This window comes from Sciurus carolinensis, chromosome 10 (genome assembly GCF_902686445.1).
Source record: "Sciurus carolinensis chromosome 10, mSciCar1.2, whole genome shotgun sequence".
In the NCBI taxonomy this organism is placed as follows: Eukaryota; Metazoa; Chordata; class Mammalia; order Rodentia; family Sciuridae; genus Sciurus; species Sciurus carolinensis.
The window spans coordinates 110,613,327-110,639,005 of NC_062222.1; the positions used below are offsets into that span (position 1 = coordinate 110,613,327).

Genomic DNA, 25,679 nt, shown 5'->3' on the forward strand with positions numbered 1-25,679 from the left:
AAAGAACAGAACTCTGAAAACATAAATATTCATTTCAAAATATTCATTCACTTACCATAGTGGTATATTTGTGGCTCAATTAAGTCTTTGCTGTCTTCCCTAAGTGGGGCATTGGGGCCTAGGGGTAGTCTGTGGGTATGTTCCTTCTTTCCTCCTGTTGACATGCATCTTCAGCTAAACGTCAAGCTTGTCTACCCATCGGGATGTGAGTTGCTGTGTGAGCTTCCCCAGGGCCCTTCTGACTAGCTCTGTGCCTACCAGAGCAGTCTTCACAGTGTCTTTCCATCTGATGCAGGCAAGTGAGAGAATAATAAAAGTCCGTAGTAGATCCATCCAAAGAAGTTTATGACCTACAAACTACTACAACATGGCGAGCCTCAGGGCGTGGCCAGAGCTGTGTACTCCTAGTGTCGGGCAGCTAGTCAGCCAGGCGTGGGGAGTGGGAAAAGGACAACAAAGGGACTGGAAACCACAGGGAGCCTCATCTGACAGACCAGCACTGGGAGTCCAGGCCTGGAATGTCCAAACCTCCCCCAGCTGTAATTATACCCTCTTAAGGAAAGCTACTGATTCAAGATCATGTCACACCTGATCAGGTGGTCTGCACCCTCCCTTGTCACTGTCCCCACACCTAATCACCCTGGCAATCAAAAGATCAAGACCCTTATGAAGAGAGCTTGCTGAGGGTTATTTAAAGTGCAATAAACTGATTAAGGGGGCAGACAACTGAGGCAAAAAGAGGGACACAATTCCCTTAAAAACTCCAACTCTGTGGGCACCACACCACCCTCTCCTGGAGGCAGGTCCAATCAGTTCCTATGCTGTCAAAGGTCAATGAGTGGATGGACTTGGGTGGGACTCTCTGCAAAGTTCCTTGGGGCCCCTCCCCCCAATAAAACTGGAGGGCAACAAGGGCACACTGTCCTCCTCTCTCACTTTTTGTACTGGGGATTGAACCAGGGGTGCTCTACCACTGAGCCACATTCCCAGCTCTTTTTATTTTTATTTTATAGGATCTCACTGAGTTGCTTAGGGTCTCACCAAGTTCCCCAGGCTGGCATTAAACTTGCGATCTTGCTGCCTCAGCCTCTCACTGGGATTGCAGGTGTGCATGACCACACTCTACCCTTCTCCCCTCTTGGGAGGGCCCTCTCTCCCTCAGGACAGTTACCTTTTTCCTTTCCCTGTCCTTTCTAATAAACTCATGCTTGTTACTCTGAGTGACATGTCTGAAATCTTTCTGGTGTGTTTGCAAGAAACAGGATAAAGAGGGGAATTCCACGGCTACCTGAGCTTTGCAGGTAGCCGTGTAACACTAGCACATAGAATGTATTTGAAAAACTGTTGGATAAATGCATCGAGATAAAAAAAAATCATTAAAATTTGTTCTCTTATCTGAAGCTTCTTCTTGTATTCAAAACAATAGCTCAGCTCTCAACAGAGAGAGGGACAGCTTGGGAAGGTACCAGTTCTTTGCAATCACTCTCATTTCAGCCATATTCTTAAGCAGGTACTATATAAACGCAAACTCTGGTTGAAGTCTGCCTTGATTCTCACCTTAGCACATAATCCATCTTATAACTGACTTACTAAAGGTGACAGGTTAACTGAACTCACTGTTTTCAGTTTAGGTCTCCTCAGTACTAGCCCCAACACCAGGCAGGAGGTAGATACAACTTGTCTGTTCTCTTTGGGCACAACAGTCCCTTTGAAGGGGCTTACAAGGCAGGACTTCCTTTTATTGGTATACATTAATCCAGTATGGGATACAAGGGTTTCATAGAGGGCTCTTTGGGATAAGAGTGTTCCCTTCCCAACTCACTGTATTAGTCTGAAGTCCAATTAAGAATGCTCACATTTCAATCTGCATTGGTTTTTGGGTCATTTTGATGACAGGCTGTTTTTAATAAAATTTATTTTTTAAAGTTGTTTTTCAATGTCTAATGGTCTCTCTGTTAAGCAGGTATGACCGATCATTCTACCACATATACAAAGAGAAATGATCTTTTATTTTTGGACAACCAGCCTAATGATTATCCTAATACTCTTGGCTTATTCTGGATAATGGTAGTCAGCACCTCAGAACTGTGTGGCACACAGAGTGGGATATTGTACTGGATGATCATCCAGTAAACCCAAGGGGACAAGGTAGGGAATAAGAGGATGTCTACCCTGTAGGCACCAGCAAACTCCAAACAGGCATTCAGTACAGTTTGGTCCTGGGTGGAGGACCAGTTAGACAGACAGGATATTAAATATGGGGTTTAGTAACTGATGACTCTTCATCCAGAAGTGAACACAGTTCAGGAACATCATGGACCCAGCTACCATGACTTAAGGAAAGACCATCTGGATTTTGCTGATAAAGTGGGAAAAGGACAAATAAGTGACTAGTGAAACAAGATCTTCTCTCAGTGAACCAGTTATCATTACCTTAGGAAGGTACTAACTGCTCTAGATAAAGTGTTCCCCTAAGACTACAGTCAAAACTATGGATCAGTTTTCAAATGTGCTCCATGGATTACCTGCAAAATTGACCCAGGATGCTTGTTAAATAAAACGCAGATTCCTAGGTCCCTTCTCAAACCTAAAGAACATTGCAGTTGAGGAATCCCTGAAACCTGCATTTTAAAATGAAGTTCCAAATGAATCTAGAATTTGAGAATCTCTAATATGGGTAAAACACATGTACACACACCCATAGTCTTATGAACAATGGTCAGCAGGCATTGAAGAGGTAAGACTTGGAAAATAAAAGATTACAAAAATCAAAAGCTATTTAAAACTAATCATTTCTTTGAGTTGAACACCTGGCACCAAATACTATAATTATTTAATCAATATAGTAAGGCAAAATGTTCTTTAAAGTAGAAAAATATCCTCATTCAATTCAAATAACAAATACATATTGAACACCTCCTATAAAGTGGCAATATAGAACTTTAGAAAAGTAATAATGTGCTGTGTGGGTTTAAAGTTACTTATTGGATTGTTCTCCCTGAGTCTTTTTTCCCCTCTATATTGATTCTTCCTTTAGGTAGAATGCTCATAAATCATGAATTAGTTATTTTTCAGGAGTTCAAGACAGGATTCTACTTTCATCTTATCTTACTATTTGAGAAACAGCAAAAGAGAAATTTGCTGCCACATTTTCCAAGAAGCATTTTTGGGGTTCATTGTGGTGATATTTCTAATGTAACACACAAATTATTTGTATACACAATTATTTGTAAATATTTACCTGGACTGGAGAGAGTCAATTTAGAGTCAGTTCAACTCAGATGCAAAGTTAGCTCATACATCACAGCAGGGGTGGAAAGGTAGGACCAAGTCCAAGAGGCTAGCGGGAAGATTCTAGGTGGCAAGATGGCGCCAATCTTTTGCTTCTGGGGGAAGTGTCCATGAACCACCTAGGGGTCCACAGATGCTGTGAGCAGGGCTCCTTCTCCGGTCACTAGTGATGGAATAGGCACTATCACCACTGAAGGAAAACAAACTTCCCACGTCCTTCTGATCCCAAGCTCAAGAAGTTCATTTTTTTTTTTTTTTTTTTGCTTTATTAAAACAACTTCACCAGTTTGCAGAAAAAAAATTGGTGGGGATTTGGGGGGCCACAGTCAGTTTTACACTGAGGTCCATTTTTATTAGCTACATTACTGATCAATTTTCCTAGAACTCTAAACAGAAGAAATGCATATGACTTAAATAATTTTCAGCTTTTAATTCAATTGTTTAAACATTCTGTCTATATGTACAAAAACATAGATTTATAGGACTTCACCTGTTTGTAGACATCTGTAATCACCTCTCCTACCCACCTCACCAAATGTGGAAAATGTTTTAGTTGTTCTGTTCCTAAATGCGGAAGATATGTTATATTCGTTGGGTGGGAAGCAACAATCCATTTGAGAGTTCAAATACACTCCAGAGAGTTGGGTCCCAAGGGCTAAAAAGTCTAAGAAAGAACCTGAATAATTCTACATGTAGTTTGTTCATGTACAATGCTAGAATAAGAAATACTTCTTGATGCTTTGGCATTAGATGGAGGTGGTGACAGCATTGTAAACGTATTAAATGCTACTGTATTGTCCAAATGGCCACTTTCATGTTATGTGAATTTCACCACAGTTAAAGAAATGCTTTCTAAACTGTGGAGCTCTTTATAACTAGGAACTTAAAAATAAAAAGACTGTACTTTTCTCTGTCCCTTTCCTTTTTTTTTTTTTTAATGCAGATATGGATACATCTAAGTCACTGCATTCCAAGGCTTATAGATTACATTTTTCCCCCTCAATTGATTTTTCTTTTCCATTGGACAAATATTGATCCCCCACACCTGTTCATTATGTGCAGTTAGTTCTTCCTGGGCTTGCAACTGAGAACTTTGAAGTCTGGGTCTGATGATATGCAGTTAGAGAACAGAGAAAACGAAGCACTCTTGAAGGTGCTGGTGAGTTCAATTTGCCAGGTAAGACAGACAGAGATAGCTTTTTGGGATTTGACATGGTGTGCTTTGCAGGGAGGTAGGCAGGAGCATCCTGCATCACTGTTCATGAGCCAGTGCTCACGGGAGCAGCTGGAATGGACAAGAGAGAGCCCCATTCACCCCAGCACTGCTGGAAAACAGAGGTACTACTCTGTAACTGCCCTATGCCCTCAAGTCAATCACCAAAGCAAAGCACCAATGCCTCCCTTTCCATATGCTTCCCTTGTATTTATGAAAATAAAATTCACGTTTTATGTATGTTCCCTCATGCATGATCTTATTTAACACCCAGGAGTCTGTGAGTTAGGAGGGTTGCTGAAGAGAACCCAAGGCTCATGGACTGGTTCTAATGGTAGTGACAAACTTGAAAATGACACTAATTCGTTTACCTCATTCTTTCTACCTCACCAAATTATAGTGATATTCTTTGTTCTCAAAGTGTTTTCAGATGGTTTGCTTGCTAATAATGGCCCTTCCAGCCAGTGCTCTTGGTGAGGATACCACGTATGGCTGTGCAGGTTGTATACTGCATAATTCTGGGGGGTGCTGTTCATAAGGACTACGACATGTTCAATGTTATGGCCTTGGGTGGTGGTATTCTTTCAATCTGATTTTTTGTTTGGTGGGGGCGGGACACAGGAAGTTATGATGCATTCCCTGGGACTCACAGAATATTTGCTATTAGAGTACTACTATGGAATGGGACTAACTGAATCTTACCAAAGGGTCAACTGTACCTTATTCATATAATTAATAGTATTTTCTCAGTGTTTTGAAAGTCAGGAAATACACATCTATTTAAATTTTTTTTAAAAAATATAAGGCACTTCACTGTGAAGTATCTTACAATTCAATTTTTTAAAGTTTTATTTTTTTAGGTATACATGATAGTAGAGTGTATTTTGACATATTATATATACATGGAGTACAACTTCCTATTTTTTTTCTTGTGGTTGTACATGATGTGAATTTCACTGGTAATGCATTCATATATGACCATAGGAAAGTTAGGTCTGATTCATTCTGCTGTCTTTCCTACTCCCATCCTCCCTCCCTTTCCTTCATTCTCCTTTGTCTAATCCAATGAATGTCTATTCTCACCCCCACCCCATTATTGTGTGTTAGCATTCGCATATCCGAGAGAAAATTCGACCTTTGGCTTTTTGGGATTGGCTTATTTCACTTAGCATGACAGTCTCCACAGTTTAATTTCTTAAACTTTGTAAAGTTTCATGTGTCACAAGAAGAAAGAGGACCCAGATGGTAAATTTTATGTGTCAACTTGATTGGATCACAGGACGCCCAGACATTTGGTCAGACATTATTTCCGGGTGTGTGGAGAGGGTGTTTGCCGATGAGTTAGCATTTGAATTGGTAGACTGAGTAAAGCAGACTGTCCCCCCAAACTGGGTGTGCAACTTACCACCTCCAAGGGCCCAAACAGAACAGAATGGCAGGGGAAGGGAGAAGTTACTTCTCTGCCGGTTGAGTTGAGATGTCAGTCTTCTCCTGCCCTTGGACTTGGCCTTATCCCAGTTGCTCCCCTGTTGTCAGATCTTCAGAGGGGACTGAATTCCACCACCAGCTACCCTTGGGTCTTGGGCTCACCAACGACAGATGTGGCACTTATCAGCCTCCATAAACCCATGAACAGATTCCTTACAGTACCCCCCCACCCCCACTACTGATTTTATTTCTCTGGAGAACTCTGACTTGCACAGACGTGATGGGAAAATGATAATAAATCGGAAAATAATGACCAGTGACTAAAACATTATCTATCAGAACTAAATGCCTACAGTAAAGGTGATCTAGATCTTTTTAAAAAGGTCATAATTTTTGGCACCAAAAGACATATGGCAATATCTTAAGAATATTGTTCATCTCTCAATTATTAGAGATATAACGTTGTACGTTGGGTTGTCAAGAACAGATGTTAGCCGATATCTTTAGCATATAAATTTAAGTGTTTTTCCTTTGAAAGCATGCAATTATCCAGATACTCATGATAGACTTGATAGTTATAACAATTAGCTATTTACTGGCATCTGTCTGTGGGCAAAAAATATTCATTTCCCACAGTTTGTACACAGTTAGCTTGTCATTTCACATACTGCAAATGTGATTCTCTGAAACAGGATATAGAAACAAAGAGATGCACTCAGGCACACCGTACTTAATCTACAGAGAAATTATGAATATTTGGAGGTTAAGAGAAGCCGAGGTGTTAGGAGTGAGCCGGGCAGTTCCTTCACTTCTCTGGAGTCTGGGCTTGCACACTGTGGGCGGTGAGAAGGCTCCACCACTGTGTGCTTACCCGCCCCCTCGTCTGCTCTGGTTTATTGTAAGAATCAAACTTACATCTGCATGCAATGTAAAGCACGTGGCAATATGTAAAGTGCCACTATTTAAACACAATGAATAGGGAAACGTGCTGGGCCTGCTTCTATATATGCCCACAAGATAGAACTAAAGAATGGACCGAAAAGGGAGTAAAATGTGTCTTTATCCAAGACAAGCAGACCAGTACTTAGTGGTGGTGGGAAAGTGAGAAAATGTGTGGTCAGCTGAGGACAAACTCTGCTCTCCAGGGTGGAGGAAAAGGGGTGAATGGGCCAGGCTCACTGCACCAGCCAGCAGGAAACAGCCACAGGTGTGTGGAGTCACCTTCACAGACAACTCAGGCCGGCCTTGTGGGGCAGAGGACAACTCACAAAGTAGAAGTTAAAAGACGAAGCAATTTGTATAATAATCTCTGTGTTAATAACTGTTTGCAAAAATTGATTTATTTAAATTCAATTCTTCTAAAACAGAAGACTAGCATTGCTGTGTATCCCTAAAATCCATTTGAAGTCCTCACCCCCATGTAACCGTATTGGAGATGAGGACTTAATGGAGGTTATGAAAGTTAAATGAGGTCATAGGAGGAGTGGAACTGTGATCTGAAAGAACTGGTGCCTGTATTAGTACAGAGAGAGACCAGAGCAATTTTAGCCATGTGAGGACTTGGCCAGAAGGTGGCCATCTGCAAACCAGGAAGAGGACCCTCACCAGACCTGCCTATAATGGCACCCTGCTCTCAGACTTCCCAACCTCCAGAACTGTGAGAAAATCAGTCTCTGCTGTTCAGGCCATGCAGTTTTTGGCCTTTTGTCACAGCAACCCAAGCTGATTAATATAGGCAAAAAAGTGAACACAAGGAATCAGATTTTGTCAGGAATAATCAGGTGTGTTTGGCAGTCACCCTAAAATTATAAAGTCAAAGATTAAATGATTTCCTTATTCACTATACAGCAGTAAAACTAAATTGATGCTCCAATTAAGTTTCTTTGAGTGCTAACAATTCTCAGCTTTCTTATAATCACATTATAGTCTTTTTCTGGAAACTGACATTCATGATTTAATTATGGTTATTTAATTTATATACTTAAACCCACTGCTGAACTATTTAGCTCAATAATTTTTTTTTTTTTTTTTACTTACAAGTTGCTTTTGTCTGTAATGAAGTTTCATTACCTGGAAAATACTGAACACAACCATTATTCTTCAGAAATACCTAAGCCAGGGCAGCAGCCATATGAGTTAAAGAACTGATTAACAGAATCAGATGGAATGGAGCTACTCTGCAGTTTCCAGTCAACTTGGAGCAGTTCCAAAGTTCAGGTTACAACCCTAACCCTGGTCAGCTGCCTTGCAAAATTGAGAACTGCAAAATGTGTAGATTACTGAAATTTTAAATTGCTAGAGAGAGAAGTCATTGAGGAAGTGAGGACAAAGGAGGAGGCGAGCTCATGGAGATGGGGTGGGGAGAGCATTCTGGACCTATTGGAAATGTGGCTTCTGTGCCTTCAGGTGGTGCTGTCCATGAAGCAGTCAGAGAGGCAGATCTGTGGTCAAAGGAGTCATCTGCTACAAGGCCAGTCTTGTCACCATGCCTTCATTCATCAAGAATTGACCAAGCACCTAACTTACCTGATAGGGTGACCAACTGTCTCAGTTTGCTCAAGACTGTCCCAGGAACCGCCTCGGTCTCTGGGTCCCAAAAGGACTGGTCACACTAACAAGGCTTTCACAGCCCCTGCTCCTTTGGCATTTTCATTCTAGAAGGGCAGCGAGACACCTGCGCAGATTAGGTAGCTCAAGGGGGGATGACGGCAGGGCAGCGGGGCTGAGGGCCACCCACCTTTTGTGTGGACACAAGTGGGGGAGGAAGTGGAAGAGTGTCACAGATGTCAGGAGAGAAGAGTGATAATATTCAGAACACCCATACAGAGCTGTTATAAAGTGATGGGAAATGGACACTGACGTGAACAGGTCATTCACGTAAGCAAAGCAAAACAAAATGCCAGTAAACATGAAAAATAATCATGCTCAATTCCATTCACAATCACAGACCTGCAAATGAAAACACAGTGTGATAAGATCTTTTTGCTTATCAAACTCACAGAGGAAATAAGAATCTAGGGGTTTCTAGGCAACAGATACAGAATGCCAATAAAAATGGGCATAACCTTGCTGAGCACATAAATTTGCCAGTAGGTATAAATTCCATTTTTAGAAAGTCACCCCACTACTTGCATGAAGATTTGTGTACAAAGAAGTTCAACAATTTTGAGCTTAGATCCTGGCCTTACTTGGAGATTTTTGATTTACTAGTGCAACTGCAAACAAATAAACACTAAAATTGCCCTCTGTAATTACCAACATACATAATTAGGGACAGAATTCTGCTCTAAATTTCCATTTTCTAATTCTGAGGAATTAAGAGACTAGAGAAAGTCATGTGGAATAAAACAAACAACTATTTCCCCATACAGGAGTTTGATAGCTTAGCATTTTGACATATTTTCAAGTGATTTTTTAAAAACTATTAAACAATATTTTTAGAAGTTCAATTTTTCTTCGAAGACCAGGTTAGCATTTTATGTCTCCATTTAGAAGTTTTAGACGTATAGAAAAACGCAGCAGCTAGTACAGAGTTTCCATATACCATCTCCTCCCAGCTTCCTCTATTTTTAACCTTTCACACAAGTGTTGAAGCAATGTTGGTACAGTTTTTTTTGAACGGAAGCCTGCAGCCTATTTGAATTTCTTTAATTTTTACATACTGTCCTGTTCCTGCTTCAGGGTTCCATCCAGGATGCCATGTCACATTTAGGTGTTATTTTCCTTCTTTCCTCTTAGCTGTGACATTTTCACAGGATGATGATGATGATGATGATGATGATGATGATGATGATGATTTTGGTTCTGGGGACTGACCCCAGGTGTATTTAACCATTGAGCATGTCCCCAGCCCTTCTACTTTTGAGATAGGGTATCACTAAATTGTTGAGGCTGTCTGTGAACTTGCAATCCTCCTGCCTCAGCCTCCTGAGCTGCTGGGGTTACAGGTGTGTGTCACTGCACCAGGCTTTCATAGGCTTTTTGGTAACCTTATCTGTTTTGAATAAAAGTGGTCCCATATTTTGTAAGATGCCCCTCTACTGGAATTTAAGTTTTCTTATTAGACTGGAGTTATGAGTTTTTGGAAGGAAGCTCAGAGAGATAAAATGCCATCTTCATTATGTGGTTACTACTAGTCTAGTTTATGAGTGGGGACCTTGATCACCTGCCAGCGGTGTCTACACCTTCTCCATGGTGGCTGTTGCCCTCCGGCCATTTCCACACTGTGTTCATTAGATGCACGTCATCACGCACAGCCCACATTTAAGGGGTGGGAGTTATGCCCGCCATCATTTACTCACTTGGAAATTATTCTATGTAGGATATTTGTCCCCTTCCTACCACTTATTAGTTAATTAATCATTTACTCATGAGTATTTATTTCATATTTTGGGTCATAATCCAATCCTATGATGTTGTTTTGGTACTCAAATTATTCTAGCGTTAGTCACCGAGAGCTCTTTCATTTGGCTCCTGGGTCCCTTTGACATACTCTAAGTTTTTATTTTATTTTTTAAGAACTCCTTCCATAGGACCCTGCCAGATGCTACAGTCCCAAACTCATTCACGTCTTCAAGGAGCCCTGGTCTTTTTACTGGGGAATGGCACTGGAAACAAGAATCTGGGCGCCAGATGTGCTTGTTGCTATTAGGGGTGTCATTTCTTTTAGGCTCACGCAGGTGGCAGGATTATATCGCATATGCAAACCTGTGTGTATGCAGGTTATCTATAAATAAATCTATAACTATTCCATCTGAGCTCCATATTAAGTTGGTAGTATTCATCTCTATTAAGTTCTCCATACTGTCTCCCACACTGCCCCACTGCCCATAGATCGTGCTAGCCTCCTCCTCTCCCTCATCTGTAAATTTCGGCTTGCATAGTGAGAAACCTGGATCCCACCGTCTTGTGCCTCTTACTGAACTGTTCACATTCAGTATACATGTACCACAGCATGAGAACAGCAAGCCTCCACCGTGACTTTCTGAACCAGAACACAGTACTTATGTGCAGTTCTTTTTGATTCTAGCCTTCTAGACTCCATTCATTTCCAACAGGTCTTTTTTGGAACAAAAAAAATAAAATATAACAGGTAAAGCTGAAATCACCTTTGGTCTGCAAATCCAGGCCATTTCCTTTCCCCCTTCCCAAGATACAACTATTATTACAAATTTGTTATATACCCCTTTGCATCTGTTTTCCATTTACAAATTAACATAAATTATATATGGGACATGTTCTATACCCCTTTTTTACACATTTTTTTAGCAATAACTGTGTTGATAAATTTAGATGCAATCTATTCCTTTGTAGAGCTATTACATTCCATCCTCAGAATAGTCACATTCTTACCAATTCTTACCATTCTTTTCTCACCTGATGGGTATTTAGATTCCTCCGTGTTTTTTTTTCTTCTTGCTTTTATAAGTACACCCTACTAACTATTCCATTATTAAGCCAGCAGTCATTACAGGCATTATGTCCATAGAAATGACTTCAATTTTTCATATACAGGTCTCAGGCTCAAGCTTGGTTTCCAACTCTATACTTCAAACACGGAGTCCAGTGCCCGTGGAGCCTGGTTCGTGCAGTTGGAGAGGTCCCTCTCCTGGGCAGGCTACACTGCACGGTGCCTGGCCCTCAGCAGGCTCTGACTTCTCATCCTGCTGCCTTGCAGGGGACAACCCAAGTCAGCAAGTCTGAGGGGTCTTTCAAACCACCTGTGTGTGTGAGATCCTCCGCCTTTCAGCTCTGCTCTGAAAGTCTTTAAAAAAAAATGCCAAATTGCCCATGCACCCTGCTGGTCCACAGTTCAAGAACAGTTTCTTCTTTACAACTGGGAACAGAGCAGACGGGCTTGGAGGAAGCCCTCTGGACAGAGGGAAAGCTGGCCGAGAGTCAACCACCACCCGATGAACCTGAGATATTAATGGGCATTCATGATTACGGTTTGGGCTCATGAACAAGTCATTAATCTGCCACTGCCAGCTTTTCCAGAGGAAGGAGAATATGAGCTACCATGCAACATTAACTCATAACAATCTTATAACAATGCTGTGATTACTGCTTCCCCTTTAAACTGAGAAATCTCAGAATCAGAGAGGTCAAGTACCTTGCCTAAGAACCCACAGCTGGTTAAAGGTAGAGCTGGACTCTGAACCAGGTCTCTGTAATTCCAAAGTCCATGCTCTTTGCTCCCATAGCAAGTTTTGTTTAGGGAGATTTTCAAATTGTCAATTTATCCCAGTAGGCACATTACAAACTCTTTAAAACAATTTTCAACAGGAAAATGTCTTTTAAACTTCCACTTAACTCCAATATGTGCCTTAGCAGACAGTGCATGTAGCTTCACTCTTATTAATGAAGCGGTGCTGGCAGTGGTGAAGAGCAAAGGTTTTCTGCTGTGTGATCTCAGGCAAGTTGCTTAACCTCTCCATGATCCAATGCTCTCATCTGTTAAATACAGATTACAACAGTGCCAAGCTCAGATGCTTGCCATGTGGTTTAATAGCATCAATGTAAGTAAGAGAATCAGAATGGCAACGGACACATAAATGCTTTATAAAGGCCAAGTATGGTGCAATGGGCGGATCCAAATCTGTTACACATTTTTCATTCTTTCCAGCTTTGAATTGTCATTTTTCCTGCTGTCACTATAGCCACTTCCAGCAATCTTCCTTCATGAGATTAGCTGTGGAATGAGAAGCCAGACACACCACCATTGAAGGAGTTGTAGGCTCCATCTGAATGACATCTGACAAGATAAGATTCATGTTGTCACAGTGATTTTCAGAGTATAAAGGTAATTTGCCTTTACTTATTTCTGAGTGTTGCATTTTTATTTTTTGAAGGACTGGCTAAGGCAACTGGCAGGTTGATCTTCAGATGAAGGAGGGTGTCATCCTATGTAAGAAGTTGTTGTCTAGGGCAGGCAATGAGTATTTTTAAACTGTGGGATATATAAACAATGGAATATTACTCAGCCATAAAGAAGAATTAAATTATGGCATTTGCAGGTAAATGGATGGAGCTGGAGAATATCATGCTAAGTGAAATAAGCCATCCCAAAAAAACAAAGGCTGAATGTTTTCTCTGATAAGTGGATGCTGATACATAATGGCAGGGTTGGGGGTAAGGGAAGAATGGAGGAATGTTGGATTTTGTAGAGGGAAATGAAGGGAGGGGAGAAGGTGGAGGGAAGGAAAGATAGTGGAATGAGACAAACATCATTACCTTATGTTCATGTATGATTACATGAATGGTGTGACTCTATATCTTGTACAACCAGAGAAATGAAAAGTTGTACCCCATTTGTGTACAATGAATCAAAATATATTCTACTTTCATGTATAACTAAATAGAACAATCAAAAAAGTTTATAAAGTGTACAATTTAAATATATATAATTCATTGTATGTCTATTACACATAAATAAACCTATTAAAAATTAAAAAAAAAATAAAATTCTTATCATGAAAAATTTCAAATATATTCAAAAGCCAAGAGACTAGCATAATAATCCCCAAACATATCTTACCAATTTCAACACAATCATCAATATTTTGATAACCTTTTTTATCCATCACCTTTAGGAATATCGTCACTTGATAACAAAAATACTTTGGCACGAATATCTAACTTACAAATAATGTGTTTCATGATAGTGTCATGATGTAACTACACTCAGCAGAACTGAGTGTAATCTCTTAAGGTAATCCCTCATTCAGTCCACATTTATAGTTCCCCAGTTGCTTTGGAAATTTCTTTTTCCGGTGCTTTGAATTAAGATCCAAAGTCCACGCGTTACATCAGGTTTGTATGCATTTTAAACTCATTTTATTCTGTCACATCCGCGTTCCCGCTCATATTACTGATTAGCTGGGTAAGAAGACTCTTGGTTCTGTGGGCCAGTGGTTTCCAAAGTGTGGACCCTGGAAATGCTTCCTGGGGATCAGGTAAAAATGGCCTGAGGATTTAGTACACTGAAGCTTTGGGTGAGGCCTAGCGATTTGTGTTCAGAAGCCCTCCAGGGTCCCCTGATGGGCTGCCACTGCTGTGGAACAGTCTACATTCACCTTGGCACTCTCTCCAATCAGCCCCCTGCTTCCTGTAAACGGGCACTGGAGAGACTTGACTATGTTCATGGTCAATACCGTGTAGGCGAGAAGACTTCACAGGTGCACTGTCCTTTCCTGTGTTCACCACCAGGCGGCCACGACTCTTGACCCAAAGTGAGTAAGACTGAGACCAGCCCGTGCTGGACACTTGGGTCTGTTTCAGCCGGTGGCTTACCATCCATGGTGACGGCTGTCTAGACCTGTCACTTCCTCTGGGGTTGGAAGATGATGATTTTCTAATAGCACTCATTCTGCACTTGCTACTCATTTCTAGTCTTATTTTGGGACCCTGACAACCTTCTCAGCTTTGGGAATAACAGCACCTAACTCGTCACAAGATGGGAGGGGCTGTTAGTGCAGTTAATATTTAACTCTTTTTTTTTTTTTTTAAATTTTTTTCTTCAGTGCTGGGATTGAACCCAAGGCCTCACGCATGCTAGGCAAGCACTCTACCCCTGAGTTATGTTCCCAACCCAGTGCTATTTATGTTGTAAAAATAAAATCTCTATTGTGATTGAGCCCATGAATCCTATTTCATATCAGTTATATAGCAAAGTGACCAGTACTTTGACCACCATGAGGACTTCTGTATGGAACATTGCTGAAGTGAACCAAACAACTCCCATTTTGCTTTCTGACCCCATTTTGTGAAACTTATAAAAAACATGTTGTTTGCTGTGATAGATCAAAACAAAATGTGTGTGTAGTGTTAAGATAAGTAAAGTGACGAGCGGTGACGCACATAGTGACTATGCAGTCACTGAGAAAAACGTTTGGCAGTTTGTTTACACCAAATTTACATTAGTTTTAATGGTAAAACTGGTAAAAATATTTACTAGATAAATTTGCAGAATTCAGGACTTGAAAAACAAATTAGGTAATGTGTGAACTTGTTTTGATGTGACTATATAAACTGCAGACTGATCAGGAGCGAGCGGGCACTACTCCACCGACAGAGTCTGTCACTATGTCCCGTTGACAAGTGACAAGATAGTGCTCCCCAGCTCGAGGCCCCTGGTCGCTGCATGCTGTTACTCCGATGACTGATTGCCGTTTGCTGTGAACCGAGCATCAATAAAACCTCATCTGAGGACCAACGACCGGCTACGTGAGTGTTATCTTATTCCTACCCGGTTCCCGATCCAGTACAGGCCGCAAGTGTTGCGACGTGCTCGTGACAACTTCTTAATGCTAAAATTTTCGTCCCAACTTAAGTTAAGCCTGTGAGAGACAGGCTTCTAGCTGTCTCTCAAAAGCACCCTCCACATTTATAACAATGAGCATTTTCTTGACTGTTGTCTCCATCTCAAAGGTCCTTTCTAACCCCGGTCCCAATTTGCCCATTAAGGGAAGGATGGCTCGGATAAAGACTGGCTGAGGAATGTGAAACTAATTCTACAGCTCTGTTTCTATGGCTTCATCAGCTCCAAGATGGCAACTGCTATTGAAAAGTAAATTCTAGAGTTTGTGAATGAAAATTTGATTAGGACTATTAACAGTGCTATTCTTCCTAGCTTCCATATTCCTCAGTGGGATTAAAAGGGGCTTGGAGATCCACAAATTGTGCATCCATTTATCTGCAAATGCCATGATGTTATTTTTCTTTATGGCTGAATAATATTCCATTGTGTACACATGCCACAGTTCCTTTATCCATTCATCTGTTGAAGGGCATCTAGATTGGTTCCACAATCTAGCTATTGTGAATTGAGCTGCTATAAACATTGATGTGGCTGTGTCACTGTGGTATGCTGATTTTAAGTCCTTTGGGTATAAACGGAGGAGTAGGATAACTAGGTCAAAAGGTGGTTCCATTCCAAATTTTCTGAGGAATCTCCATACTGCTTTCCAGAGTGGCTGTACAAATTTGCAACTCCACCAGCAATGTAAAAGTGTGCCTTTCCCCCCACATCCATGCCAACATCTATTATTGTTTGTGTTTTTGATAATAGTCATTCTAATTGGAGTAAGAGGAAATCTTAGAGTTGTTTTAATTTGCATTTATCTAATTACTAGGGATGTTGAACACTTTTTCATATATTTATTAATCACCTGTATGTCTTCCTCTGTAAAGTGTCTGTCCAGTTCCTTAGCCCATTTATTGATTGTGTTCTTTGTATTTTTGGTGTAAAGTTTTGTAAGTTCTTTATAAATTTTGGAGATTAGTGTTCTATCTAAGTGTGTGTGGAAAAGATTTTCTCCCACTCTGTAGGCTCTCTTTTCACATTATTGATTGTATCCTTTGCTTAGAAAAAGCTTTTTAGTTTGAATCCATCCCATTTACTGATTCTTGCTTTGATTTCTTGTGCTTTGGGAGTCTTGTTAAGGAAGTCTGGTCCTAAGCCAACATGATGAAGATTCAGGCCTACTTTTTCTACCATTTGGTGCAGGGTCTCTGGTCTAATTCTTAAGTCCTTGATCCATTTTGAGTAGAGCTTTGTGCAGGGTGAGAGATAGAGGTTTAATTTCATTTTACTGCATATAGATTTCCAGTTTTCCCAGCATCGTTTGTTGAACAGGCAATTGTTTCTCCATCATATGTTTTTGGCTCCTTTGTCTAATATGAGGTAACTGTATTTTTGTGGGTTTGTCTCTGTGTCTTCTATTCTGTACATTGGTCTGCCTATTTTGGTGCCAATACCATGCTGTTTTTGTTACTTTTGCTCTGTAGAATAGTTTAAGGTCTGGTATTGATACCTCCTGCTTCACTTTTTCTGCTCAGGATTGCTTTAGTTATTCGAGGTCTCTTATTCTTTCACATGAAGTTCATGATTGATTTCTCTATTTCTGTGAGGAACATCATTAGAATTTTAATTGGAATTGCATTGAATCTGTATTGCGCCTTTGGTAGTATGGCCATTTTGACAATATTAATTTTGCCTATCCAAGAACATGGGAGATCTTTCCATCTTCTAAAGTTTTCATTAATTTCTTTCTTTAGTGTTCTGTAGTTTTCATTGTAGAGGACTTTCACCTCTTTTGTTAAATTGATTCTCAAGTATATTTTTTTGAGGCTATTGTGAATGGAGTGGTTTTTCTAATTTCTTTCAGAGGATTCATCACTTATGAATAGAAATGCATTAGATTTATGTGTATTGGTTTTATATCCTGCTACTTTGCTGAATTCATTTATTAGTTCTAGGAGTTTTCTAGTGGAGTTTTTTGGATCCTCTAAATATAGAATCATGTCATTGGCAAATAGTGGAAGTTTGAGTTCTTCTTTTCCTATTCGTATCCCTTTAATTTCTTTGGTCTGTCTAATTGCTGTGGCTACTGGTTCAAGGACAATGTTGAATAGAAGTGGTGAAAGAGGGCATCCCTGCCTTGTTCCAGTTTTTAGAGGGAATGCTTTCAGTTTTTCTCCATTTAGAATGATGTTGGCCATGGGCTTAGCATAGATACCCTTTACAATGTTGAGGTATGTTCCTACTGTACCTGTTTTTTCTAGAGTTTTGAGCATGAAGCGGCACTATATTTTATCAAATGTTTTCTCAGCATCTATTGAAATAATCATGTGATTCTTAAGTCTATTGATGTGATGAATTACATTTATTGATTTCTAGATATTGAACCAACCTTGCGTCCCTGGATAAACCCCACTGGATCATGCTGCACTATCTTTTTAATATGCTTTTGCATGCGATCTGCCAGAATTTTGTTAAGAATTTTTGCATCTATGTTCATCAGGGATATTGATCTAAAGTTTTCTTTCCTTGATGTGTCTTTGTCTGGTTTTGTTATCAGAGTGATACTAGCTTCACAGAATGAGTTTGGAAAGGTTCCCTCCTTTTCTATTTCCTGGAATACTTTGAGGAGTATTGGTATTAGTTCTTTTTTAAAGGTCTTACACAATTTGGTAGAGAATCTATCTGGTCGTGAACTATTTCTTGGTTGGTAGGTTTTTAATGGTTTCTTCTATTTTGGTGCTTGAAATTGATCTGTTTAAATTGTGTATGTCTTCCTCATTCAGTTTGGATGTATCATATGTCTCTAAAAATTTGTCAATGTCTTCAATATTTTCTATTTTATCAGAGTATAGATTTTCAAAGTAGCTTCTAATTATGCTATGTATTTCAAAGGTGTCTGGTGTGATTTTTCCTTTTTCATCACGAATTCTAGTAATTTGAATTTTCTCTCTCCTTTTCTTTGTTAGTGTGGCTAAGGGTTTATCAATCTGTTTACTTTTTCAAAGAACTCGCTTTTTGTTTTGTTAATTTGTTGAATTGTTTCTCTTGTTTCAATTTCATTGATTTCAGTTCTGATTTTAATTATTTCCTGTTTTCTAGTACTTTTGGTGTTGATCTGTTCTTCTTTTTCTAGGGTTTTGAGAAGTAATGTTAGGTCATTTAGTTGTTGACTTTTTATTCATTTACTGTATGAGCTCAATGCAATGAACATTCCTCTTAGTACCGCTTTCAGAGTGTTCCAGAGATTTTGATATGTTGTGTGTTGTTCTCATTAACCTCTTAAGAATTCTTTTATTTCCTCCCTGATGTCCTCTGTTATCATTGCAGCATTCAGTAGCATATTATTTAGTCTTCAGGTATTGGAGTAGTTTTTGTTTTTAATTTTATCACTGATTTCTAATTGTATTCCATTATGGTCTGATAGAATACAAGGTAATATCTCTAATTTTTTGTATTTACTAATGGTTTCTTTGTGGCATAGTATATGGTCTATTTTGGAGAAGAATCCATGAGCTGCTGAGAAGAAAGTGTATTCACTCGACAACGGATGAAATACTCTATATATGTCCATTAAGTCTATATCATTGACTGTATTATTTAATTCTATAGTTTTTTGTTCAGTTTTTGTTTGGAGGATCTATACAGTGTTGAGAGCTGTGTGTTAAAGTCACCCAGTATTATTTTGTTGTGGTCTATTTGATTCTTGAAATTGAGAAGGGTTTGTTTGATGTACATAGATGCTCCATTGTTTGGGGCATAAATATTTAAAATCAGTACATCTTGCTGGGTTATGGTTCCCTGGAGCAGTATGAAATGTCCTTCTTTATCCCTTCTAACTTAGGTTCGAAGTCCACTTTATCTGATATGAGGATGGAGACCCCTGCTTTTTATTGAGTCCATATTCGTGGTACATTTCCCCCCATCCATTCACCTTTAGTCTGTGGATTTCTTTTTCTGTGAGATGAGTCTCTTGAAGGCAGCAAATTGTTGGGTATTTCTTTTTAATCCAAGCTGCCAGTCTACATCTTTTTTATTAATGAGTTTAGGTCATTAACATTCAGGGTTATTATTGTGATAAGATTTGTATTCGTCATTTTGGCTTATTTTTGGTTTTTAAATTGACTTGGTTTCTCCTTTGATTAGCTTTTCCTTTAGGGTAGTTCCTCCCTTTACTGACTTGTATTGTTGTTTTTCACTTCCTCCTCATGAAATGTTTTGCTGAAAATGTTCTGTAGTGCAGGATTTCTATTTGTAAATTCTTTTAATTTTTACTTATCATGGGAAGATTTTATTTCATTATCTAATCTGAAGGTTAGTTTTGTTGGGTATAGGATTCTTGGTTGGCATCCATGTTCTTTCAGGAAATATATTATTCCAGGTCCTTCTAGCTTTTAGGATCAGACTGAGAAATCTGCTGATATCCATATTGGATTCCCCTTATATGTAATCTGATGCTTTTCTCTTGCAGCCTTCAAAATTCTACCTTTATTTTATATATGAGGTATTTTCATTATAATGTGCCTTGGTGTGGATCCATTGTAATTTTGTGCATTTGGTGTTCTATAGGCCTCTTGTCTTTGATTTTCCATTTCATTCTTCGGGTTTGGGAAATTTTCTGATATTATTTCATTGAACAGGTTGTTCATTCCTTCAGTTTGTATCTCTGTGCCTTCCTCAATCCCAATAATTCTTAAATTTGGTCTTTTCATGATATATCATAATTCTTGGAGGTCCTGTTCATGATTTCTTACCATTTTCTCAGTTTGGTCAACATTATTTTCAAGATTAAATATTTTGTCTTCATTGTCTGAGATTCTGTCTTCCATGAGATCTATTCTGTTGGTGATGCATTCTATTGAGTTTTCAGTTTGGTTTATTGTTTCTTTCATTTCAAGGATTTCTGTTTTTTTCCCCCCAGAATCTCTATCTCTTTACTGAAGTGTTCTTTTGCTTCCTGCATTTGCTCTTTTCACTGTTTATTGGAGTGACCATACATTGCCTGCATTTGCTCTCTTATCTCATCTTTTGTTTCATGGATCCTTTTAATTATGTAGATTCTAAACTTCTTTTCTGTCATTTCTACTGCCATGCTAACGGTAGAGTCTATCAAAATAGCATCTTGAGGGTTGGGGAGATAGCTCAGTCGGTAGAGTGCTTGCCTTGCATGCACAAGGCCCTGGGTTCGATCCCCAGCACCGCAAAAAAAAAAAAAAAAAAAAAAAAAAAAAAAAATATATATATATATATATATATATATATATATATAGCATCTTGGTTTGTTAGGGACACTTTCTTCCCCTGTTTTCTCATATTGTTTCTGTATCTTCCCCTCTGGCAGTGAAGATCTGAGGTATTGCAACTTCCTCCCTGTAGGCTTCCTGTGACTCTGCAGGTTTCCAATACCTCTCCTTTGAGGGGTAGATCAATATTAGCAGCACCCAATACAAACAGTATGCAGCCCTAAACCAGATAGCCCCTATAAAGACATTAACAGTACTGTAATAAATAGGATGAGTTCGATTATTACCTATAATATAGTCAATAGACTTTCAATGAGATCTACAATTTCTAATGGTGGATAAAGAGGATGGGGAGGGGTGTTGGATATAACTATTAATGGGATAAGAAGCGAGTAGATGGAGGTTGTTGATCAAGGAAAGGGTGAGAGTGGGATCAAAAGAAGTTGGTCTTTAGCATGAGAAAAGGGAGAAAGAGACTCTGAGGAAATAGGTAAATAAAAGGAAAATAGAGTGAGAAGAAAAAGAAGAACTAAAAAAATTTTTAAAAACATCTATGGTTCACAGTCAACCCCCACTCAAACTTCCCAGTCCTCAGTATCTCAATGCCAGCTCCGAACCTCTCAAAGGGCCTCCAGTCTCTTGCAGGTATCTCAGGACCTGAGTTGCCCCACCCAAAGGTAGTGACCACGCCCTCATGGATAATTCCAAATGTCTGCAACAGCCTCCAAATATACTGGGGAGCCACAGCACAGGGGCACTGAGTCTGCAGGGGGCAGGGAGGCAACGGGCAGTGGCCATCCAGGGTCCGGAAGTGGTGGGGGGTTGGGCGGACCACCCCCCCACTTTAGAAGAATATGGTGGGAGAAGAAGGAGGCTGAAAGGCTTGCTGACATCTCCCAAAGTCGGACAGGGTCAACAATTTGCTTTCGAGATGAGGAAACTGAGTATTCCCAAAAGGTTAAGTGATGTGAGACCCATGCAGCTGGCTTTGTGGAGGAGCCAGGACTGGCACTTAGACTTTCTAATCCTAGTCTGATCTTTTTGCTTGAGACACAAAAATGCTTTCTTCATGGGAATATCTGATAAGAATTTAAATCAACAGTTAATAATTTGAGATGCAGATGATGTACATTGCACTGAAGTAATATTGCAGAAGAAAATGTCTAATGAAAATGAGCTGACCTTCTTTTGTTCTCTATAATACCTCCCTGATTATCCATTTGGTTAATAGCACACAGTTCAATCCAGTGCCTCAACATCTAATTTTGGTTAATTACCATGTTTGGCACTGGGAAAGATTTTAAAAATGAAAAGGACACCATCCCTGATCTCAGGCACAAACAACTAATCACTGTGGAAGGCAGTGCTATAATAAAAGTGTAAGATGGGTACACAGGTACACAGAAATGGGTACCATTGATTTGAACTGAAGCAGAGGGGGAGGTTCCATTTGAGGATGAGGATTTCAACAAGTGGAGGAAAGGCTCTGCAGATGGAGAAATGGTAAGAGCAGAAGTTCAGAGGTCTAAAGGTGAGTGCAATACTCAAAGAACCAGAGAAGTGTGCCTGGGTAGTCATTCTGGAAAAGAAAGCTCAAGGCCTCAAGGTGGATGTGAAGGACCTTGAGACTCATTCCGATTTTTTTTTTTTCTAATTATTTTTGTATATCTCTGAGTTTCGACACATCTTTTACCACAATAACTCTGCAATAAAATTCTAGGAAGAAGGAAGTGGCAGAAGCAGGTGAGAGAAGATGAAGGTCTCAACTTGGGGGTGTCCAAAGGGAATGAGAGTGATGGATGGACAGAGAGTGTGAGTTTGTAAACCATGCAGGGACACAGAGGACAGGACAGTATGGAAAGCACAAGAGACAAAGGTAACTAGTAGAGAAGATCTGGGGGCATTTGAGGCTTAGGTGGTACCTTTGGAGAGAAGCTCCTTTTGCTGAGATGGTTAGCAAACTGGGACAAATGGAGGTGAGGAGATTTCCCGAAGAGGAGATAAATAGAAGCAGCCAGAGTGTTCATGGCAGATGTCCTCTGTTCCTCAATAAAGAGGGAAATAAGATCTCTAGCTGCTATGGTTTGAATATGGTTTGTTCTAACCAAAACTCATCTGAGGTTTAGTCCCCAAAGTAATGGTGTTGAGAGGGGTGGGGTTTTCAGGGGGTGTTTGGGGTCATGGTGGCAGAAGGATGAATACCCATTTCACATAAGAGGGTTAGGTCTCATGGGACTGGATTAGTTACTCTGAGAGTCTTATAAAGGAAGGGTGCCCCATGTGTGTGGCCTCTTTGCCTGTGACACATCCCCTCTGCTTCTCTACCATGTTGTAATGTCTCAGGCTCCTCATCAGAGTCAGGCACAATGCTGTTTAGACTTTCTCACCACCAGAATTTTGAGCCAAATGAACCTCTTTTCTTTATACATTACCCAGCATTAGGTATTCTCTTAGCAACACAAAATGGGCTAAGACACTGGCCAAGGAGGGGAGAGAGAGCAGATAAGTTAAAAAGGAACCACATGAAATAGATATCCTGAGCTGTTCCAGGAGACATAGTCCCTGTTTAATGAGAAGTTTATTGACACTCTGTTTTCAAATATGAGCATCGTCCTCACTTGTTCTGCTTGGCAAATATCAGTGCCTGGTACAAGATGACTATACAACATCAATTAATGACATCAGGCTTCACTGAATCCTTCAGGCTCCTGCTTGCCCACTGAAGCCCATTGAAGTCCACTTTTAAGCAGAACTGTATGAACCATAACAATGAAAAATGAAAACTATTTTTCTTTAGGGAAAGGCTATCTGGTTTTTCTAATCTTCGTTTCAAGAAACACAAACTGACTGAGGTTAAAACATATGTACATTCCATTTTGTTTATAATACATTATTAGTCACAATAAAATCCAATCACTCCACTAGGGCTTCCATAAAATACCCATTTGTCAGCCACTTGTCAAGAGCAGGTACACAAGGAAATTAGTCACAAAGTTTAAATCAAGTGTTTGAGAATTCTTAGCTGGCTCTCTAAACCTTGGCAAGAGTCAGGAATATTTTTAGTTAAAAAATGGCCCTTCTAAGTAAATTGATGATGACCGGGGACTCTGTGTCATTCTAGGGAGGACATAAATGCCACCACTCCAATTTTCTGAGTATGGATAGGCAATTCCTCCCCAGTGCAGTTTTGTTAATAGCCACAGGCAAATGGGAAAATCTGCAGAATGAGCCTGATACCCCAACACACAACCTAGAAAGGTAATTTCTCTTTATTTTCCCAGTGGAAGGACTGCTGGGAAATTGAGCTGTTAGCTCTTGGCTTCTTCATTATTTAAGACATACAGGACAGAGAGCAGCCCATTTGGAGGAATATTAGAGTGAATGGGAAAGCAAACTAATAAGGGATTTTACAAGAAGCAATTTATCCTTGTGTATCTGTTTAGATTCATTCAATTTCCAAGATGGTTGAAGATTCAAGTTTTGAGATGGTTGAGGATCCTGAGTCTACAATCTGTCTTAGTTTGTTACCTGCTACTGATTGACTTAGATACTATGAGAGACAGAAAAGAAGTATCTGGAAGCTTGACAACAGCAAACCTGGAGCACCATGCTCAAACGTGAGCCTTGATCAGAACACCAGACAGCTAGCTGGGCACAGCACTGATCTCTGCAAGACTTTCTGATTCTGTAAGAGTTTGTGACTTTATCAGTGAAGTGCCATGCTTCCTTTTTATCATATGATGAAAGATATGAACTTGACTGTGTTCCTCTTTTTGTCATGGCAACCAGGAAAACTTGAATTAAGTTTTCTGTTCAAACGGGGGAGCTTCCCTTGAATGCATTTCTGATGTAGTGTTTTCCCTCTAGTTCCTTATGTCTTAACCAGTCGTTTCTTTTAAATCTCCTTTAATGTAAACAAAAACAACAAACACCAACCCCAACCAAAAGCTTTCTTTTCATATAAGTTCCTGGCAAGTCTTTTTGTTGTAGTTATGGTTACATAAAACAAAACAAAAAAATCTATTTAGTTATAAGATTTGTAAAATATGTAAAGGTCTGCTTATAAAGACAAGGATAATCCTCAGGCAAAATATTCTTATTGTGGTAAAGAACAAAGGGCTTTAAAACCAGACTCCTGGGATATGAAACCTGCCTTTGCCATACTGGCATGTGGCCCTAGACGAATCATTTTAACCTCTCTAAGATCTCTGGTCTCCTCAGTAAGTTGACTTCATTATAGTACCAACTTCCCAAGACTTGGGAGGATTACTTAGTGCTTTGAAGAAGGCCTGGCCCATAGCAAGCATTTAGTAAATGTTAGCTATTTTAATTAGAAACTGATGATCAAACTGTGCAACACATTCAATTATGAAGTTAAGTGATGTGCTTCAATCACAGGTTCATGTTTCTGGGCAACTGGAGATCTGTTTTCAATTTGGAATTAATTTAGAAGATATGCTTCCACTAAATGAATGTTCATGATGAGACCATCCTATGACCATAGTGTGGCCATTGCAGAACCCAGAGGCAATGGACAGACAGCAACAGAGAGATGCAGCACAGGCGCGGGGGACTGTTCCCAGGCAACCGATTGCTAGGGGCAAGCATTTGGCAAAGAGAGTTGGAGAAATGCAATTTCTTTGAACAACATCTAATGAAAATACTCTGTACTCACAGTGAACTTTTCCTGGCAAGTACAATTCAGGCACACAAGAGAACAGAGGGTCTGGGTGACACAAGAGGAAATCTCGAGTTGACCATGATAGATTGAATTTCCTATTTTTGGAAGGACAGTTTGGAAACTCATATCACAATCAGATGGACAGTGTGTGTGGCTGTACACAATTCTCATTTCGTTGTATGTGTTGTTGCCCTCAGGCAGTCCTTCTGATTTATCAAGTTCTGAGTTGAAGAACTATTCCAGGTACTGATAAACAGATTTATTTTTTCCCAATGGATGGAACTCAAGAGCTACCATAGGTAAATAATGGTTCCTACAGTGAGCAAAACAAGTCAAGCATGAGTCTTTGTAGAATTACATGAAATGTTAAATAGGGCTGCATTAGTCAGTGTTATCCAGAGGAAAGAACAAATAGGACATGTGCATTAATCTTTTAATTTCTAATTTTTTCCTAAAGGTCTTGGCTCATGTGATTGTGGAGTGGTGTGGGTTCGCAAATTCAAAATCTGCAGGCCAGGCTGG

At 39.8% G+C, this 25,679-nt stretch overlaps 1 protein-coding gene across 3 annotated transcripts in view; it reads right to left on the bottom strand.

Annotated features, from left to right (window-relative positions):
- Positions 1-25,679, bottom strand: part of Nwd2 (NACHT and WD repeat domain containing 2) — a 165,473-nt gene that overhangs the window by 22,519 nt on the left and 117,275 nt on the right. Inside the window, exon 1 of one of the 3 annotated variants that reach the window (XM_047567319.1) lies at positions 56-2,033. The exons of the other annotated variants lie outside the window; for them this stretch is intronic. Within the exon in view, the coding sequence (XP_047423275.1) occupies positions 56-58 (3 nt within the window). The 5' untranslated portion in view covers positions 59-2,033. Of the gene's footprint in view, positions 1-55; positions 2,034-25,679 lie in introns of those variants that run through there. 3 annotated transcript variants of the gene reach the window in all.